The 20,589-nt window shown below is 33.4% G+C and overlaps 1 protein-coding gene across 1 annotated transcript in view; it reads left to right on the top strand.

Annotated features, from left to right (window-relative positions):
• Positions 1-20,589, top strand: part of LOC144858932 (histone-lysine N-methyltransferase MECOM-like) — a 130,405-nt gene that overhangs the window by 49,133 nt on the left and 60,683 nt on the right. The window contains exon 2 of the mRNA XM_078715081.1: positions 2,465-2,745. Within this exon, the coding sequence (XP_078571207.1) occupies positions 2,465-2,745 (281 nt within the window). The remainder of the gene's footprint in view (positions 1-2,464; positions 2,746-20,589) is intronic.

Raw genomic sequence — 20,589 nt, forward strand, 5'->3', positions numbered from 1 at the left:
ATAATAATTATGTGGCATTAGAATGGCCTATTCAACAGATAAAAATATATATATACTTTTCAGTCGGACAATAATACATCTGATTAAAAAACATTTTTTTAAATGGTATTGAACAATTAATAAAACATCTTTTCAAAGATGTAATTATTTATTTTCTAATTAACGATGCTTGTATTTTTAAAATAAAAAACATCCAATTGTAAATATTAATATTTATATTCTATAGTTTTAGCTATTTATTTTAATATATTTTGTATAACTAGTTTTTAATGTTATATTTCATGTCAAGCCAATAACTCTCCTCTTTGACGTGAGAGATACAATTAAAATAACGTAATTCTTAGTTGTAATTCATACTCCTGTTTCTAAATTATGTGTAAGGTACTGTTATTTTTAATTTAATTAGATCAGTTTAGTCATAGATTTTCATAAAAATTAATTTTGATAGATATATTTTAATTCATTGCCAATTAGGTATTAATTTCAGTTTTCCATTTTAACCTTGCAAATATTAATGTTTTTAATATTTTTTTTTCTTTCTATTTTGCTTCATGTTTGCCCTTTTAATTTAATTGGCTTCATTACAATCATTTCCAAGTTTCTGTCAATTTTCGTTCAATAGTTGGACGTCTTCCGCTATTTTACAAACACTGTTATGTCAGGTGCAATAATTTGATAAAAATATTTCACAAACTCATATATCAGTTTTTGTCTCTTGCGTTTCCTCCGTGACAATCTAATAATTTTCACCTACAGCGAGTAAAATTTGTTTAAATTTAAGGCGTATCGAGTATTTGCGAAAATTTGCGTCGGACACGAGAAGATGAGCAGTGGAAAGGAAACAAATTTCATGTAAACGCTGTTGGCAATTGCATGTTTTCACAAGTAGTTTCAGAAACTGTAACATAACACATAGCTTACGGTTTTGACAAGCACACCGAGAATAGACGTGCGGAGCGGCCGTTTTTCTTTGGACAAATTGGAGTCCCGCAGTAGGTAAATGGGGTTAATTGTAACTGTAGAGAAAGCACAGTTTTTGTGAGCAATTGCGAGATAAGGAGACTATTTGCACAGGCAGGAAGAGCAGGAGGTGTCATAGCCCCAGGGCGTTAATCAGGCTCACCCGTGATGCGACTTCTTCGGCTACCACTAAGGTTCACTTCAGGTCATCGTAGAATAAATTAATTAAGAGTAGTGGGTTGCGACAAGGGCGTTATTTGTTTATCATCTGAGCCTATGTTGGTGGGACGTATTACACTGTACTGCCTGTAGGTGTTAGCCACTTCACTGCCTTGGTATTTCATTACAAAATATATGTTCAATTCACAGCACAAAATAAAGACCGAGACATTTAGATAAATGCACTCAAACTTTTATAAAGAGATATATTTTAGGGGAAAAAACAACTTGATAATAACAAAAATGTGTCATTATATTTTTATTAAAAATAAAAAACAATGCTTGGTGATAAATTTATGATTATATTATGATTTGATTTTTATATTGTAACTTGTGTCTGCTAAGTAATAATAAAGTGGATGATCTTGATGAAACTGATCTGGTTATCAGATTGTTTTGGTAAATTTCATCTTCAATTTTGAAATAGATACCATACATTATTAGTTTATAACTTCCTTGGAATTAGGAAGGTCTTAAAGGGACTGGTCTAAAACAGGTTTTTTTTATATCGCATTTACTTTGATGTGTTGATAAAAAATGTCAAAATACTTTAAAAGCATTTGTTACTTTATGTATTATTAAGTAAAAGCAAACATTTTAGTTGTATACTATTATGAAATTGTTACTAACATTGATTTCAATACTTAAATACTTCATAATAGGAATGGAACAGAACATTTTTTTCCATCACAGAATTTGGAATTTTTTTGGAGAAATCTCCTTTAATTGTTTTACTTGTATAAGCATTTTGAGGGTTGGCACCCTGTTGCGTTGATGCTAAATCGTTGTCTTTTCTTGACGCCAATGTTTAGCCGAGCCTCCTGGGAACTTTGCCAATGGGCATGTCTTTCACGGATCTGTTTCATATTTGCATTCAACTTGCAATACCGTGGCAGAATGATAAAAATGACAATGACATTAAAAATGACAAGGACGTTTAAAAATGACAATGACATCTAAAATAAATTAAACTGGTAGACATGCTGGAAATAATTATTGAAACATGGTTATAGAAGAATTTCAATTTGTTATCTTTCCATTTAAATTATTCAAATTACCTTTTTCTATAAATAAGAAGCCCCTTCTTTGGTACACCTGTATTCAACGAACAAGTGGCAACCCTCTATTAAGGGGACATTTTGAATTTTGATGGGTTCCAAAGGTTTCTACTGTAAGCGTTCTACTGTAGTTGATTATTTTGTGATGAATGGCAATGTATAATTGTTGCCCTATTTCCTTTGATTTTATTTTAAATTTTAATAGTGTTTGTATGTTTTATTTCTAGATGAACTTGATGGTACCGACGGTACAATGTATAGTTCTGAACACACTAGCGACAACGAAACATCTTCGTCCACCTGTGGCGATGCGCAAGAACTGACCGGTAGCCCGCCACCAGTTTACATTCCAGACAATGTTGACGTACCGCCGCAATTTATACTACGTGAATCGTTATTAGGAAGCATAGCGGTGTTCAGCCATGCGGATATTCCAGTGGGAGAAACTTTTGGCCCGTTTAAAGGAGTTGAAAAGGAGACGGTGACCACAACTGAATTCGCATGCCAGGTATGATTGCATTTTTTAGATACCGTGCATATAAAAAAAAATTACTCAAGTAGATATCCTATCTTGATTGGTTGAAATATATATTCATCAACTCCTCATGATGCTTTAACACAAATGCAGCACAAATAAACCTGATGATCTACAGTGTTCACATAAAACATCATCATGAGTAAGTTGATCATGATCAACTCTGAATGCAAAGTAAAGGCATAGTTTCAGTTGTAAGGAAAATGCATTTTGTCAACATTAATTGTAATGCATTAGGCCTATAGATAAACTGTAATTATTATTTACAAATTCATTTGCAGTTATATAAGATTAAATGTTTACAAGATGTCTACATATAATATAGGTGATGTTAAACACTTTGAGAATTAGGTTTGTCGGTTGACTTCTTTGGGTTCATCTTATTTTAGTTTTATTTGCTAAGAAATAGACCCATCAATTGTTTTACTCTTTGATGGACAATTTGGATAGACAACACTTCTGTTTTCTCATCTGTTCCATTGCCCTTGTCTTAACTTTAAGAATGTTTTCAGGTATTACAATCATTGAAGCCAGACAAATATATGTCATAAAATACATCATCCTCCTTCATCTCATCATCTATGTTTTCCTGTCCCCTCCCAAGACGGCAATAACTGCAGAACTTACAGAGATACACCAGGTCAAAGTTGACTGGTTGTCATGGAAGCCACATGCCATTCTCTGTGTATTCCCATTTGATGAGACTGATGATGTTTGCGTTGATAGATATTTTTGATTTCTGTCTACAATCAACATCTGCTCATCCCATCATACCTTGAGGATTATTCCCCTACCTAGTAATGAACCATGACCTTTCTTGATGACCTAAGGGTCGTCTCAGGCCTGTTGATGTACATTCATGAGCAGGAGTACAACATTCTGTCTGGTAATAACTGTTGACAACATGATTACAACTTTCAATGGCACTGTGACTTGGTGGTTGACATGCTTGCCTACCTATCCCAACATCTTTAGTTCAAATCATGTCATCAGAGTTCCATACTTTTTTATAGATAGTTCCACTATCTTAATACCTTACTACTCATATGAGACTTGAAAAAAAAAGAAACCTAAATAAATGTTTTCGCCTTGAGACTATTAATTAGGTGATCATTTAGAATAAAATGATCACCTATTGTTATTGTATAAAATCTTTATTATTAGGTGATCATTTAGAATAAAATGATCACCTATTGTTATTGTATAAAATCTTTATTAGGTGATCATTTAGAATAAAATGATCACCTATTGTTATTGTATCAAATCTTTATTGTTTCTGTACACTATTTTGTGTAACAATTATCTCAAAAAGTTTAATGTCAATGATTACCAAAATTTCAGAATATCTTTCAAATAATACAACTTAATCCTAATAAGCTTTCCAGCGTGATCACTCATCCGTGACGTCATTTATACGCCATTTTGTGAAATCACATTATCAATCATATCTCCATAATTAATCATCACATAATAATGAAATTCACTACACGTAAACTTTAGGTCAAGGGTAAAAATATTAACAAATAAAAACGCGCGCACACGTAGGGTCATGCGCGTTAAATCGCGCGTTAAAAATTTAAAAAGCTCAAAATTAAGTTTTGATCAATTTAGAGCATGAATTAGGCCATTTGCGTGTTTCAAAAAATTACTGCGCAAAAAAATATTTTGCGCGCGCGATACTTACAAAGCGTAAAAAATGCAATTTTTTTATACAAATCGCATTCTACTCACCAGCCTTAGTACATTCACCAAATTTGAGTCAGTTCCAACTTAAAATAACGCTATACGAGCAGGTTAAAAATGACAAAATGCGCAAATTAATTGCATCAAAGTGCTGAAAATGGTGAAAAATAAGGCCTTTTTAAAATGAATATAAATCTTCAGAATGGCAGGTGACCCCTAATTTTTTTAACTTATTCGGGAAGCCATTGGGTTGTAGATACATATTTATGTACACATTAGACGTACAAAATGGTATGACGTCATCAAATGGCCACTTGAATTTAAAAATTAGTAATTTTTATCTTTTTGTGTGGGTTATCACATTCAATAGAGCGCATCTCCGTTATTTGAGCCCGATTTTCGCAAAAATTTTAGAATGTGCTTGCTGAATTGATTATCTTTCTCATGGGTTGTAAACATTTTTATTTTGATGACGTCATCACGCGTAAAAACTTGAATAACCTAGGTCGTGTAATTTTAGCTACACCATACATTTGAATATCTAATAGCTCTTCAGAATTAAAGGTGACCTTGAAGATTATAACTTATTATGAAAGCTGTTGAAATGTAGATATGAATTCATATAAAAATTAAGCCTATCGGATGTTGTGATGTTATCATATGGCCAGTTGAAGTTAAAACGTAGTTTTTAGATTTCTTTAGTCGAAGTTATACAAATTTCAATGAGCGCGCATTGCGCTTCTACGTATCAAATTCTCTTCCAATCCTTATATTTATTTGCTCAATTCATTATCTTTCGAAATTGTCATCTTTGAGTTTATTTTGATAATTCCATCATACCAACAAATTTGAACATGATGTGGGTCCCGTAATTTTACCTATGCTACACTGTATATAGATATACAGTATATACTGTATATATTGTATATGACACATAATAGGTACAACTCAGCACTATAAGTGTTTATGCATCATGTCATAGGATGGCGTACATCAGCTTTTTACGATCGTATGTTAACGTACGTGCATGTTTAAAAAATGTTAATTTCATTAAAATGATAAAAATGATCACCTATAATTCGTCAAAGTGACGAATTAAATTCTAGTTATTATTTTTTTTTTTCTTTTTATTGTTTCTGTACACTATTTTGTGTAACAATTATCTCAAAAAGTTTAATGTCAATGATTACAAAAATTTCAGAATATCTTTCAAATAATATAACTTAATCCTAATAAGCTTTCCAGCGTGATCACTCATCCGTGACGACATTTATACGCCATTTTGCGAAATCACATTATCAATCATATCTCCATAATTCATTATCACATATTAATGAAATTCACTACACGTAAACTTCAGATCAAGGGTAAAAATATTAGCAAATAAAAACGCACGCGCACGTAGGTTCATGCGCGTGATATCGCGCGTTAAAAATTTAAAACGCTCAAAATTAAGTTTTGATCAATTTAGAGCATGAATTAGGCCATTTGCATGTTTCAAAAAATTACTGCGCAAAAATGCGTTTTTGCGCGCGCGATACTTAAAAAGCGTAAAAAATATGAATTTTTTTTACAAATCTCATTCTACTCACCATCCTAAGTACATTCACCAAATTTGAGTCAGTTCCGACTTAAAATAACGCTATACGAGCACGTTAAAAATGACAAAATGCGCACATTAATTTTACAAAAGTTCTGAAAATGGTGAAAAATAGGTCTTTTTTAAAATGAAAATAATTCTTCAGAATGCAAGATGACCCCCGATTTTTTTAACTTATTCTGGAAGCCATTGAGTTGTAGATATGAATTCATGTACACATTTTACGTACAAAATGTTTTGACGTCATCAAATGGCCACTTGAATTTAAAAATTAGGATTTGTTATCTTTTTGTGTAGGTTATCACATTCAACAGAGCGCATCTTGGTTATGTGTGCTCGAATTTCGCACAACTTTCAGTATGTGCTTGCTTAATTAATTATCTTTATCATGAGTTGACACTATCTTCATTTTAATGACGTCATCACGCGTAAAAACTTGAATAACGTAGGCCGTGTAATTTCACCTTCGCAGTAAATTTGAATATCTTACAGCTCTTCAGAATTGAAGGTTACCTTGATGATTATAATTTATTATGAAAGCTGATGAAATGTAGATATTAATTCATATAAAAATTAAGCCTATCGGATGTTGTGACGTTAACATATGGCCAGTTGAAGTGAAAAAGTAGTTTTTTCATATTTTTCGTCAAAGTTATACACAATTCAAAGAGCGCGCACAGCGCTTCTACGTGCCAAATTTTTTTCCAAATCTTATATTTTTTTGCTCAATTAATTATCTTTCGAAATTGTCATCTTAAAGTTTAGTTTGATAACGTCATCATGCCAAAAAATTAGAACATGTGTGTTCCGTAATTTCACCTATGCTACACTGTATATAGATATACAGTATATACTGTACATATTGTATATGGCATATAGGCACAACTCAGCACTATAAGCATATAATAGGATGGCATACATCAACATTTTCCGATCGTATGTTAACGTACGTGCATGTTTAAAAAAAATTAATTTCAGTAAAATGATAAAAATGATCACCTATAATTCGTCAAAGTGACGAATTAAATTCTAGTTATTTTTTTTTTTTTTATTATTTTTTTTTGGTTTTCCGCAACGAAGTTGCAGGAAAACCTCTTGTGATTGTACGAAATCATCATCATCATCTTTTTTTTCATCTTCTTTCTTTCTGTATGATTTTTGTGTAACGCTTTTCTCTAAAACTTGCAAACATAACATTTTTTTAACTATGTTGACATTTTGACATTTATGTAACGTCGTCAAGCGAAGCTTTTCATGATGCTTACAATTGCGCAACGTGACGTACGCGCGATTTAACGATTTTCTCGTATTTAACATAGCTCGACAACCAAATAACATTTCAACTTGAAACTTTGCAAAAGTTTAATTTATATTATGCGCTAACTTTCTGTGGAAAAAAAATTGCGTGTTTTACACAAAGTTACGCGCGCACGCGCATTTAAAATTTCAAAATGCGCAAAATTAATTTATAATCAACTTTCTACGCGTTTCATGTCGTTTTAAGCATGTCAAAAATTCCCACGCGTGCGCACATTTTTACGTGTGCGGTGCGCACGTAGCATTGAAAACGTATTTTTTTCGCGTGATTTATGTTTTTCCAGCCTTTTCTAGTAATTTTACCAAATTTTAAACAATTTCGACTTAAAGATACGTCATACGAGCACGTCGAATTGGACAATTTGCGCGCGTTTTTTATGAAAAGGTTAAAAAATTCGTTTAAAATATGCCTTTTTTTAAACAGTCGTAATTTCTAAACTAGACGGTCAACTTTTTGTGGATGGCATATTCTGGAAGTAGATGAGTTGTAGATATCGTATCAGGTATTAATATGGCTAACCGGACATTGTGACGTCATCGTATGGCCACGCGAATATAAAATTTAGGATTTTTGTATCTTTCGTCATAGCTTACCACATTGAATAGAGCGCATCTCCACTTATCCGTTTTCCATTTTCACCCCGATTTTGATATTGTCTAGGTCAATCAACTATCTTTCGCAGGAGTTAAAAATATTTTAATTTTTTTGACGTCATCATGCCTAAAAATTTAAATCACGTGTGGCATTAATTTCATCTTTACAGTAAATTTTAATCTGTTATAGCTCGTAAGAATAAAATGTGATAATCACGATTAAAACTTTTTCTGGAAGCTATTGGATTGTAGATACGAAACTATGTAAAAATGTTGCCAATCGGATGTTGTGACGTCATCATATGCCCAGTTAAATAAAAAAGGTCGTATTTTCATCTTTTGCGTCATAATTCATTACATTTAAAAGAGCGCGCATCAATATTTCACGTATTCAAATTTCTTCTACACGCTAATACGTTGTTGCTGAGATAATTTCCTTTCGGAAATGCTACCTTCGCGTTTCATTTTAAAACCGTCAACATGTTAAAAATTGCAATAAATATCGGGTCCCGTAATTTCACCTATTCTACACTGTATGTGATATGGATACAGATTATACTGTGTATACTATATATGAATTTAAATAATAAAATTCAGCAATAACAACATATCATATTCTTCAGTTCAGGTCATAATGCCAACGTGAACACTTCCTTTTGTCCTCAACCTATCCCCTTAATGTTAATGTTGCACCACTTGCGCGGCGGAAAACCAAACTCGTCAAAGTGACGAGTTACATGTCTAGTCTTTTTATTGTTTCTGTACACTATTTTGTGTAACAATTATCTCAAAAAGTTTAATGTCAATGATTACAAAAATTTCAGAATATCTTTCAAATAATACAACTTAATCCTAATAAGCTTTCCAGCGTGATCACTCATCCGTGACGACATTTATACGCCATTTTGCGAAATCACATTATCAATCATATCTCCATAATTCATTATCACATATTAATGAAATTCACTACACGTAAACTTCAGATCAAGGGTAAAAATATTAGCAAATAAAAACGCACGCGCACGTAGGTTCATGCGCGTGATATCGCGCGTTAAAAATTTAAAACGCTCAAAATTAAGTTTTGATCAATTTAGAGCATGAATTAGGCCATTTGCGTGTTTCAAAAAATTACTGCGCAAAAATGCGTTTTTGCGCGCGCGATACTTAAAAAGCGTAAAAATATGAATTTTTTTTACAAATCTCATTCTACTCACCATCCTTAGTACATTCACCAAATTTGAGTCAGTTCCGACTTAAAATAACGCTATACGAGCACGTTAAAAATGACAAAATGCGCACATTTATTTTACAAAAGTTCTGAAAATGGTAAAAAATAAGTCTTTTTTAAAATGAAAATAATTCTTCAGAATGCAAGATGACCCCCGATTTTTTTAACTTATTCTGGAAGCCATTGAGTTGTAGATATGAATTCATGTACACATTTTACGTACAAAATGTTTTGACGTCATCAAATGGCCACTTGAATTTAAAAATTAGGATTTGTTATCTTTTTGTGTAGATTATCACATTCAACAGAGCGCATCTTGGTTATGTGTGCTCGAATTTCACACAACTTTCAGTATGTGCTTGCTTAATTAATTATCTTTATCATGAGTTGACACTACCTTCATTTTAATGACGTCATCACGCGTAAAAACTTAAATAACGTAGGCCGTGTAATTTCACCTTCGCAGTAAATTTGAATATCTTACAGCTCTTCAGAATTGAAGGTTACCTTGATGATTATAATTTATTATGAAAGCTGATAAAATGTAGATATTAATTCATATAAAAATTAAGCCTATCGGATGTTGTGACGTTAACATATGGCCAGTTGAAGTGAAAAAGTAGTTTTTTCATATTTTTCGTCAAAGTTATACACAATTCAAAGAGCGCGCACAGCGCTTCTACGTGCCAAATTTTTTTCCAAATCTTATATTTTTTTTCTCAATTAATTATCTTTCGAAATTGTTATCTTAAAGTTTAGTTTGATAACGTCATCATGCCAAAAAATTAGAACATGTGTCCCGTAATTTCACCTATGCTACACTGTATATAGATATACAGTATATACTGTACATATTGTATATGGCATATAGGCACAACTCAGCACTATAAGCATATAATAGGATGGCATACATCAACATTTTCCGATCGTATGTTAACGTACGTGCATGTTTAAAAAAAAATTAATTTCAGTAAAATGATAAAAATGATCACCTATAATTCGTCAAAGTGACGAATTAAATTCTAGTTCAATACTAACTTTTTTTAAAGAGTTTGTTTTTGTTAAAAGAGTTTGTAAAGGCAGTTAATTTGGTTACATTTACCACTGTCATACCATGTGAATGTTAAAGAGTTGTTACCCAGACATGAATACACCATGCAATTGTTTAGTAGTAAAGCAGAATTTGTACATAGAGTGATTACTTTTTCCACAAATTTCTCCTAGCAATGTACACATATTCATTTTCCTTTAATTTGAGCATTGTGGAGTTTCTTGTTGAAGTTTAATATTGAAAGGAAAAATGTAAAAAGTTACCTGAACACTTTTTTTTTTCACAAACGACTTCTTTAGTATTTTTAATGTTATAGGTCTTGTATTGGACTTGTAAACATACTAATTATGTGTGTGACAAATCATAAGCAAATCATAACAAAACCAAATTGGTGAAACCAGATAAAATTACTTGAAATTCAGTAATTGACAAAGTACAGTACATCTGTACAATTGATACCTTATTAAGTGTGAAAAACTCCCATTTAAATACAGGTGTCACTTCCCACCTGATTTCCAATAAAGAGTTATTGAAATAAATAAACATAACTAAGAACATGAGTAACAATTTATATGCATGTTTGACACTAAAGTCTTACATCACCTGCCCGAAAGTAATGCAAATTGAATAGATTCTCACAACCCTCGTACCCACGAGAATTCACAAGATCCGTGAGGGACATTGGGTTTCTGTGGGTAGTAAATATCTGGTTCAAGGTAATAGGAGAGATGTAAATAAGTTCATTGATTTAAAGTTCATGATATCAATTGTTTCTCTTCCTTGTTTTGTCCATCAGTAATGATTTTGCAGGGGCGGATTGAGAATTTACACATCAGAGCATGAATTGGTCAAACGAACAATTTAAAACAATATTTTCATTGTTTTGTTGAACATGGTTTTCCATTTTCTCTCAATGAATTGTCAAATTTAGTATTTAAAATCAACATTTGTTTTCCTCTTTTTACATTTATTCTTTAATACATTCTGATTGTGTTGTTTGTTGGTTCCTAAAAAGAAGCATAATTTATAACTATAAATAAATAAATAACCATATAATTATTTTTCAATTATAGTAGTTTTAAATAAAGTTACACATTATTCGGAAAGGAGCCTTAGAAATATGCACAATGCTTAAATGCAAAATGCAATTAAAACAATTTTAAATCTTATAAAATTCAAATTAGTAGTTAACATATTAACATAAGTTTTCTTTTTTTCAAAAGTTGAAAAAATCTACTGTCTATCCAAAGCTGAATTGGATTTATAGAGCTGTACATAATATTAGAAAACATTAATTTCGGTCCAAATGTTGTTTCATTGCATTAATAGTAAATATTATTATATAGAATATAAAGCATTCTTTGGACTTTTCCAAGTAAGAAAATATGGAAGATACAGCCATAATTAATTAATTTAAATAAAGCTAGTTTTAAACTATAAATTTGACATTTTTTCGAAATGGACACACTAAAAAAGAGATTTAAATTTGATACTGAACCACTTTGGAAATGAATGTTTTAACACTGAAAGTGTCATTCAGTCTAAAGTTATATGTTATATAACACAATGCATTTTATAGCAATAATTCTTAGATGTCAAAGTTCAAGTACTATGATATCTATAATAAAACATATTTATGTCTGATAGTTCAACAACTAAAATTGCCATCCATTGAATTCAATTATAATTGAATTGTCTGCTGAATTTTAATGACTTCCTTAACGTCTTTTCCAATAAGTTATAACTCATTATCTCTTTGCGTACAATAACATAGTAATGATGATGCTTAAGGTGAATTTAAAGTGAAATTTTTATTATTGAGATAGGAAAAAAATACCTTTTATTTCTGCTGTCTTTAATTTCTGCGGTCTGTAATTTTCTCTTTTTAAAATTGTGCTTAATTCAATGTCTAAAAAAAAAATGACATCTTGGTGTGGTTTTGCTCTGACTTGCTTCGCACTACGATGCAACGCAAAGCTCTGTCCCATATATAGACATATGTCATATCACTACCATGTTTGGGCATATCACTACTATATATGGGCACATCACACTGTTTTTAGTTGTCAAACTAGTTTGATAGTGTAGACAGAGCGTAAGGACCATTCCAATCACAAGCAACTGCGTAAAAGTTTGGGTATGTCCTGGACTAAGTACGGACCATTTACCATTAAGTAAGATAGCCGACCAAAAATACTTCTGTGATTTAAAATTATCTATCGTCTACATTTATTTTGATAAAATAAAATTTTCAATATCTAATTTAAGGGCCATCTTTAAAAAAATTTTAATTCTTGCGTTTAAATAAAATGTTCGCAAAAATTAAGATAATTTGAAGGTAAAGAGATTAAATGTAGCAATTGTCACGCAATAAAAGATAACTGAAGAATAGATGAGCAATTATTAAAGGAAATTACCATATAATAAAAAGAGTAGAATTAATTTCAATAATGATTATATCATATTTATTGGGAAAATTATTTCTTTTGTATATTTCAATGTCAATTGCTTCTCATGGATACATATTAAAAGTCTTACGGAATTCTAAAATAGAAGTTGTTTTTTGGGATACAGCTTGTCTAGGCAACCGAAGTTTGAATTTTGGCACAACATATGGTTTTTAACTAAATCTATATTTAAGGTATAATAAGGTTTCTAATACTAAACTGTATAGTATTCTGATATAGGTGAGTTTGAACAATTTTGTTTTTAATATTTTGTATATATGTTATAATAGTATTAATTTTATATCAAATATGATGGTAAGGCTACATACGTGCAAGATTTGAGTATTTTTACTTACTCTATTATTGTATTGTACCTAATGTGAGAAAGTTTAGTCAATGTTTGCCTGCCTCGAAACACTTGATGACTACTACCATGCCATTTTCTTTGATGGAAAATTATTTCTTCCATTTAAAGAAAAAATTTAAAAAAGATAAATTTAAATAGATAATCTAATTTAGATTAAAGTTAAACTTTTCCTATCCAATTCCAACAAATGTAAATGCATCCATTGGTCTTTCAAAGTTCTGTAAAATTCTTTTATTTCTAGCAGAAAAGTCAGGCCATTTTATACATTTGTATAGTATTCTTCACTACCTGTATATTCTGAGATGTCTTCAGGCCCTCTAGCTTAGGCCAACAATTTATTTCCATGTTGATTGATGGATTAACTGTCATATATTTATGTTGCCTATTAATCGATTACATAACTGCTTTGTTTCGTCTGACCGCATTTCCAATATTACTTTTGTCATTCTCATTGACCACATTAATATGAAAGTTATTAAGCTTAATTAAATAGGGATATCACTTTCACTGAATGTGTTCTTTACAATCTATTTTCTAATGAAAAAAAAAATAATCGAAAAAATAATTTTAGAATTGACCAATTCAAATTGGAAATATACTTATTTATCTACAAAATTTATTGAACAAATTTTATTTATGAATGTAATTTGAAATGTATTAGTGTGGACATGTACTATTCGTAACCACTTCATCTGGCTACCCGACTGGAATTCAGAGTCAGTGTGAATGCAATGTTATCAGAATTTGTTCTTTACAATCTATTTTCTAATGAAAAAAAAAAATAATCTTCACTGTTTTCAACAGCATGTGTGCGTGGAAATTTTATTTATGAATGTAATTCAAAATGTATTAGTGTGGACATGTTCTGTTTTGTAACCACTTCATCTGGCTACCCGACTGAAATTCAGAGTCAGTGTGAATGCAATGTGATCATTAAGTCCATCCTTCACTGTTTTCAACAGCATAGTTTGTGTGTGGAACTTTAACGACTACAGATACAGAGGTTTTTTTTTTATTGGTATCTCAAAGAGCTTTTGCGTGTTCCTTATTTGTGTTAATATGCTTTATCTGACAAGATGCTATTATAGAAATGATATGATTGTCAATATACTCTACTTTTTCCTATTGATAACTATAATTGAGTATTTATTAAAAATTTCATCATCCTACTCAGCATCCAATAATGGCAAGTATTAAATCTAGAAAATGAACGACAAAATGAAAATTGAGTTGAGAATATAGAAAACTTGAAACCAAAAGTTGCATTGTACGATGTCCATAGCAATTATGTTTGTATTGTGAATTGAGTAGATCTGACTGGATCCCCACGTCAACTTGCTGCTGAGGGACGTTCACTTGTATTTACATGTCCTTTTTAATTGCTTATTAATTTCTGTGTGTTCTAATTATTATATCGATGTTAAACATGTAGATTTGTGCCAAAGATAGGTTTTATTAGGTTTCTCAAATCACTACGGTCCTAGTGACATAGACGCGTGTAAGTGCGTGGTACAATGATCCTATTAAATATGGAAACATGTTATTTGTTTTTAAAATTAGTCTATTTCCTAACACGAATATTAGTTCCCTTTTTACAACTCTCTGTATTTGTTTTTTTTTGTAGGTTATATAATTTTAACAATACAATATAACATTCATTTTTTGTCCCAGAAAATGGATATTACATACTGATGGCTGCCTGTACAAAAAAAAACAATTCTTTTAAAATTATATTGTGTAGTAATAGTTTTATTAAATTATTAGGCCTATATTTGGATAGAATGGTTAAATTGTTGATTTCCATATCAAGAATTTATTCTTCGGGTTGAATGATGTCTCTCAGTACATGAACATGGTAGAAATATGGTGTGGGTCTTTAGAGGACCTAAAACCCAAATGTTGTCAATTTCTAGTAAACTAAGAACAATTACATTTTGCATTAAACAAAGCTGAATTTATTTAGACAGATAATATTGTTTCTTTTTTATATAGTTAAAACAAAATTTGTAAACAAAAAAAAAGTAGGCTTTACTAACAAAGTAACAGGAAATTAGTGAAATTAACACTTTGCTCAGTCTCCTAAACGAATTATGATTGGCTATCGCAAAAAAAGATGCGTGATGGGAGAAAAACAGGTCAACTCTTGTCTAAACACCTGAGCCATGTGAGTAGGCGAGATTTCATAGAACGGAAGGATGGGCAAAGAGAAAGGATTGTGTCTCAAACTCATTCTTGTTGAGATAACGGTAGATGGGGGAAATTCTGTATTTCCGGGTATTGCGAACATGTTGTCGTGGTTTAGCAAGAGATTACAATTTTCACCTGATGTGAATCAGTCAATGTGATTAGCATTTTTGATCATGAATCTTGACATATGACCTTATTCAGTCAAATCTTAAAAATTTGAAAGTCGTTTTCATTTGTATGTTTTCTAAGATAATTTTCTGTAATTATCAGGTATATCAGACAGAAATATAATTATAATGCGTTTTTTGTTGTTTTAAAAGTTTATTAGAGTTACATTTCATAAAAACGGCAACAATTATAATGCAGCTATTCTATAATTACTGAATTGATTTAATATTTACTTCAAAATTAATTTTGCCAGTTTTTAAATTAAAATATGTAAAAATATCTCATTGACTAAAGAGAAAGTTAAGTTGATATTTTGCTATTAAAAAAGCATTGGTATTTCCCTGAAATTTACTTAAACTAAATTGTAAGAAAAGTTATGTGGATTTATTAAATGATAGATGATGACAGAATGGATTTTGAAAGCCTTTAGTAAAATGAAAGGAAGACTTCATATTTACAAACCATACTTGGTTTTATCTAAAATAAAATCGTAATTAATATTTCCTTAACTATCGTCACATGATCATAATACATAATGGACACCTAAAGCCTTGTCTATACTATCAAACTTCATGTGACAAAAAACACGATGTACCCATATATGGACATGGTGATATCATATCACTACCGTATTTGGGCATATAACTACCATATTTGGGAACATCACAATAGTTTGATAGAGGACATGGCTTTACAGATAGCAATTGCATGTTTTTTTACCCATTATTTCATTGGTTGATTTTTATTTTACGCCAATTTTTAGATTTTGCTCGGAGTTGTTACTTAATTATTTTACAACTTGAAGATGTTACAGTTACCAAATATATGGTTATTTTGTTAATTCTATTTATTTATATATGATTTTATCTTTGTTATGCAATCTGGTAATTATAGTAAAATTTATTTTAATTAGTTTTATTAATTGGCAATTTACAGAGGTGATGAGCTAACACTTTTTGTTTTGGTTGCAAAACAGCTGCTGAACAGTTGCTGATTTATCTCAGGTGCTATTTTTAATCATTGTTCGTTTTCATAGCTGCAACTTCTCACTTCTCAGGTGTTTCCTTTTTATGGAGACTCCCCTGCCTATTGTTTTTTTTTCACATCGCAAACTTGTTGAACTAATTTCAGGTCGTTCAACTCTGTGGATATTGTACGCTTGGTGGTTAACCAGGCAATATAGCACGGTAAATATTTTCAAGTGATAAGATAAAAGAAGCTACAAAGTGATTGTTATAAAGACAATAGATTAATAGGATGATATATATGGTTGTTGATTTAATGGTTGTTTATTATTTGTTTAGGATCAGATTACAGCTGTTTGTGTATTGTTTTTCACCTGTTAAAGATATATCAACAGGTTATATAGCTATTGTGAATATCATTTTATCTATCAATGTAAATAGGATAAGATTAATATCTGTATGAACTCATTTATTTGTCTAGCTTGGATGTTACGATAACAAAAAAGAATAACATAAAGAGAATTGAAGTAAATCTTTACTTTTAATGTATGGAATTCAATGAAAACTTTCCACATGAACAAAATAATTATGTTTCAAAATGTTTGCTAAAAAAGCAATGCATAGTAGAAAAAAAAACCAGTCTTTTCCTGGATAAACCAACAATAACGTTGTCGGGTGTTTTCTTGATTAATCGTACAATCAAAACGGTACTGGGTATGATCAACTAGCATTCATGTTTCCACCTAGTCATCCATTCATAGAAGTACTGATGAAAAAGTCAATCTGTGGCGACAATGGAATGGACCCGAAACCTGACTATTTTCAACTTTTGAATAATTAGAAAGTTTGGAAAAATTTGTTAGGATAGAGAGGATATATTTACGAAAGGAAGAAATTCAATTCATCCCAATTGGATATGTAACCGTCAAGGAACCGCACCCTAGTATTTAAAGAAATTTGTATTTATATATTGGTTAGTCATTGCATTTTTTTATTTTTTCTAAATGATGTTCTTATATTGTTCAATATTTTTGCTAGTCATACACCAACTAAATCCCAACCCAACTTTTATAATGCCTTGATAAAAAAGTACATGATATTTAATAGTTATTTTGATTAAAACAGTGACAAATACTATGCAATAGGGAACGCAATCTCACAAAGCACATATTTTCAGTGCATGGTTTTACACGTACATTTAAGTACACGCTGTCTTCGTACACGTAGGGCCAAGTTGGTTGGGATTGATAAATAATCCTGAAAACAAACCAATTGAAGCAAAACGTGTTTTTGTATACTAGGCATATGACAAGTAAAAAATTGACTAATTACCTGAGTAAAGAACGGTAGCTAAACGCAGACAGCACTTGTGGATCAGTCATTTTTGGCCAAAACGAGTAAACAATACAGACGATTTTATTACAGCAGAAACCGTTTAATTGAAAAACAGGAAGCGTATGTAGATACAAACATGAAAAATAAACGAGTAAATTTAGAATCTCATCATATTTTCCAAAGATGTCTTTTCTACCCGTCCCCTGTGTATCTTATTACTTTTCAACAGTAATTTAAAACATCCACAAACGATTTTTACATAATTTATCATTGTCTGTCACAATCTTTTCGTGACCTGAGGGATCAGGCTGCGTCTCTTAGGAGCACGGGCGGACAGAATAAAGATAGGAAGGTTGAAAGAAAAAAAAAGGTGAAAAAGAGGTCAGATCTTATGACCTATTGTACTGTTAAACCCCCCCTTCCTGGACACAGTTGATCTGCTTATGTTTCTGTTTGTAGATATTTATTCCCATAGTGATTAGCTGTCGACTCTCTTGTATCGAATTGGTGTGTTTTAGTATCACGGTACAGTGTGACTTTAAGTAATCCTTATAGGAAACTAAGGCTATCTTTACAGAACACCTGAACGCATTTAAATCCTGTAAGCTTACTTCCAGTGTGCTACTAACAACGAATGCTCTCTTGCTAATTGGTCACCTCTTCAGGGAGAATGTGCTTATTATATATTCAATTCATTATCTTCCTGAAAATATGTGTTTGTCAGTTTTTTCCCCGGTTTATTGAAGCCATATCATTAATTTCGATGTGTTGTTTTTTAACGCTTCATGACAAAGCGTTTCTCGTACTAAGCCTCGACGATTTTATTAAAGTAGGTGCATTTATGAGTCTTAGAAAGACTTAGTTTTTCTAGCTTTTAAATTACATATACCCTACCTGGTTTATATTTTGTTACAGCTATTATTAGTCAGATTTTCTTCATTTATTTGTATTCATTTTATTGCTTTCTTTTAGAGTAATAAAGCTTTGTCTATTACGTGACTAGCTTACCTGGATGAACCGACATAGGCCTTTTCCCCTTCAAGGGGAGAACATAACCGAAAAGTAACATTTTATTCATGAACTCCCCTCCAAGACAGTGGTATCGCCCATGCGCCACGCCCTCAGGTGGGCGGCAACGCCCATGCATACCTCACCATTTCTTTTCGAGACGTCGAAACGTTAACACGTTCCGACAACAGAGGAGAACAATAGAACCTATTGTGTTTGGACATACTATATAGTATTGTGCGAGACTGAGCCTAGCTCTGCCGTTGGAGTGGATTATACACGAAAGATCTGTTTTGTTGTGTGAGCAGCTACTGCTAGAAGCTAAAGCAACGCTACTCACGTTAAACATATCTGCCAACGAAGCTAAGTATCATAGTTTCGGCCGTTATCCGTGGGATTTCGGTCTGGTTTTTGTGTGCTAACTGAACATCGCTAGCCAAGACCCGGTGCCGGGTTTCCTTGGCCGATTGTTGTGGGCTATACGTGTGCTAGTCACCATGCCCAAGATGGCTTGTGTTGCGTGCGGGGGGCCTCGTGCCACGATAAAGTGGGATAAACATACGAAATGTTTATCCTGTAGGGATTGCAGCCAAGCCGATCCGTGTGAAGTGTGTGTCAGGTGGCCTCCGGCGCGATTCGCCGCTCTTCCAGCACGCGCTGAGAAGACCTCGCCTATACCTGAGTCTTCCGCGGAGGCTCCGCCGTTGCCCCCGATCCCGGTAATTCCGCCGCCGATCCCGGTAATTCCACCGCCAATCCCGGTAATTCCGCCGCCGATTCCAACTGTTACACCGCCGTATGTTGGTCAAAATACGTCAGGTCAAGCTCCTGCGGAGCAACAATTCGACTTGTCTCCCGCCTTTCTACAGGCGGTCGCGGCGGCCGTACGGGCGCTGCCTAAGGATGGCCCTCCGCCGGTGCCATACATGCAGCCACCTCCGACTGTCCTTCTTCCCACGCCGGAACCTGAGGACGTTGACATGGAGGACGATGAGACACTTGTGTCTTTCTCTGATTGCGACGACAGTGCGGGGGCACCCGGGCTCCAAACGTTGGTAAACCGTGTAGTACCGGCGGTGCTATCTTACCTCGGGGTAGACTACGCGTACAAGGAGGCTACGCCGCTTCCGGAGTACAAGCGCTTCACGACGTTCGGGGTACGCACTCCAGTGCGTCACGCGCGAACGAGCCCAATCGTTCCACTCGAGCCTGAACTGCTAGAACGATTGGAGAGCGTGGCCCGGGAACCGCCGCGACGGCCCGCGCCGGCCGAGTTTGCTACGGTATTCCCGGTCCCGCCGGCGCACTTTGAAGAAGTGCTTCGCTCCCCACCTATCCCGGATGCCGCGAAGGGGAGAGCGCGGGAGGACCAGGGTCTGGAATCGACTAGAACTGTTTTCCTTGACCCCACGGCTGCTAAAACCGAGGAGGCCCTCACTGCTTGTGATAAGGCAGCGCGTGAAACACTCCGCGTGCTCTCGATGGCGGGATACCTGCTCTCATTCTTGGCAGACCCGGAGCGGCCAAAAGAACTTGATCCGGGCGTGATCACGCTACTGCAGCAGATCACGGGACTTGCAGCCGACCAGCAAGCGTCAGTCGCATTAACAGCCAATGCCGCACGCCGAGTTAATTTGCTGCAAGCGACGGATATCGCGCCCGGCCATCATAAACGCTTTACTACCGTTGAGTCGTTTCGGTCTACGGACCTATTCTTTGGCACGTTCTCCCAGCGGGAGGATAAATGGGCGCGCGAACGAGAGGTTCGTAGGGAAACGCGCGCGCGCTTCCCTCAGAAGCGTGTTGCTTCTCAATCACGATCTCAAAGGGGCCCCCCGCGGGGGCCACCTCCGCCACCTCTCCAGCC

This window comes from Antedon bifida, chromosome 2, assembly GCF_963402885.1.
Source record: "Antedon bifida chromosome 2, ecAntBifi1.1, whole genome shotgun sequence".
NCBI classification, from domain to species: Eukaryota; Metazoa; Echinodermata; class Crinoidea; order Comatulida; family Antedonidae; genus Antedon; species Antedon bifida.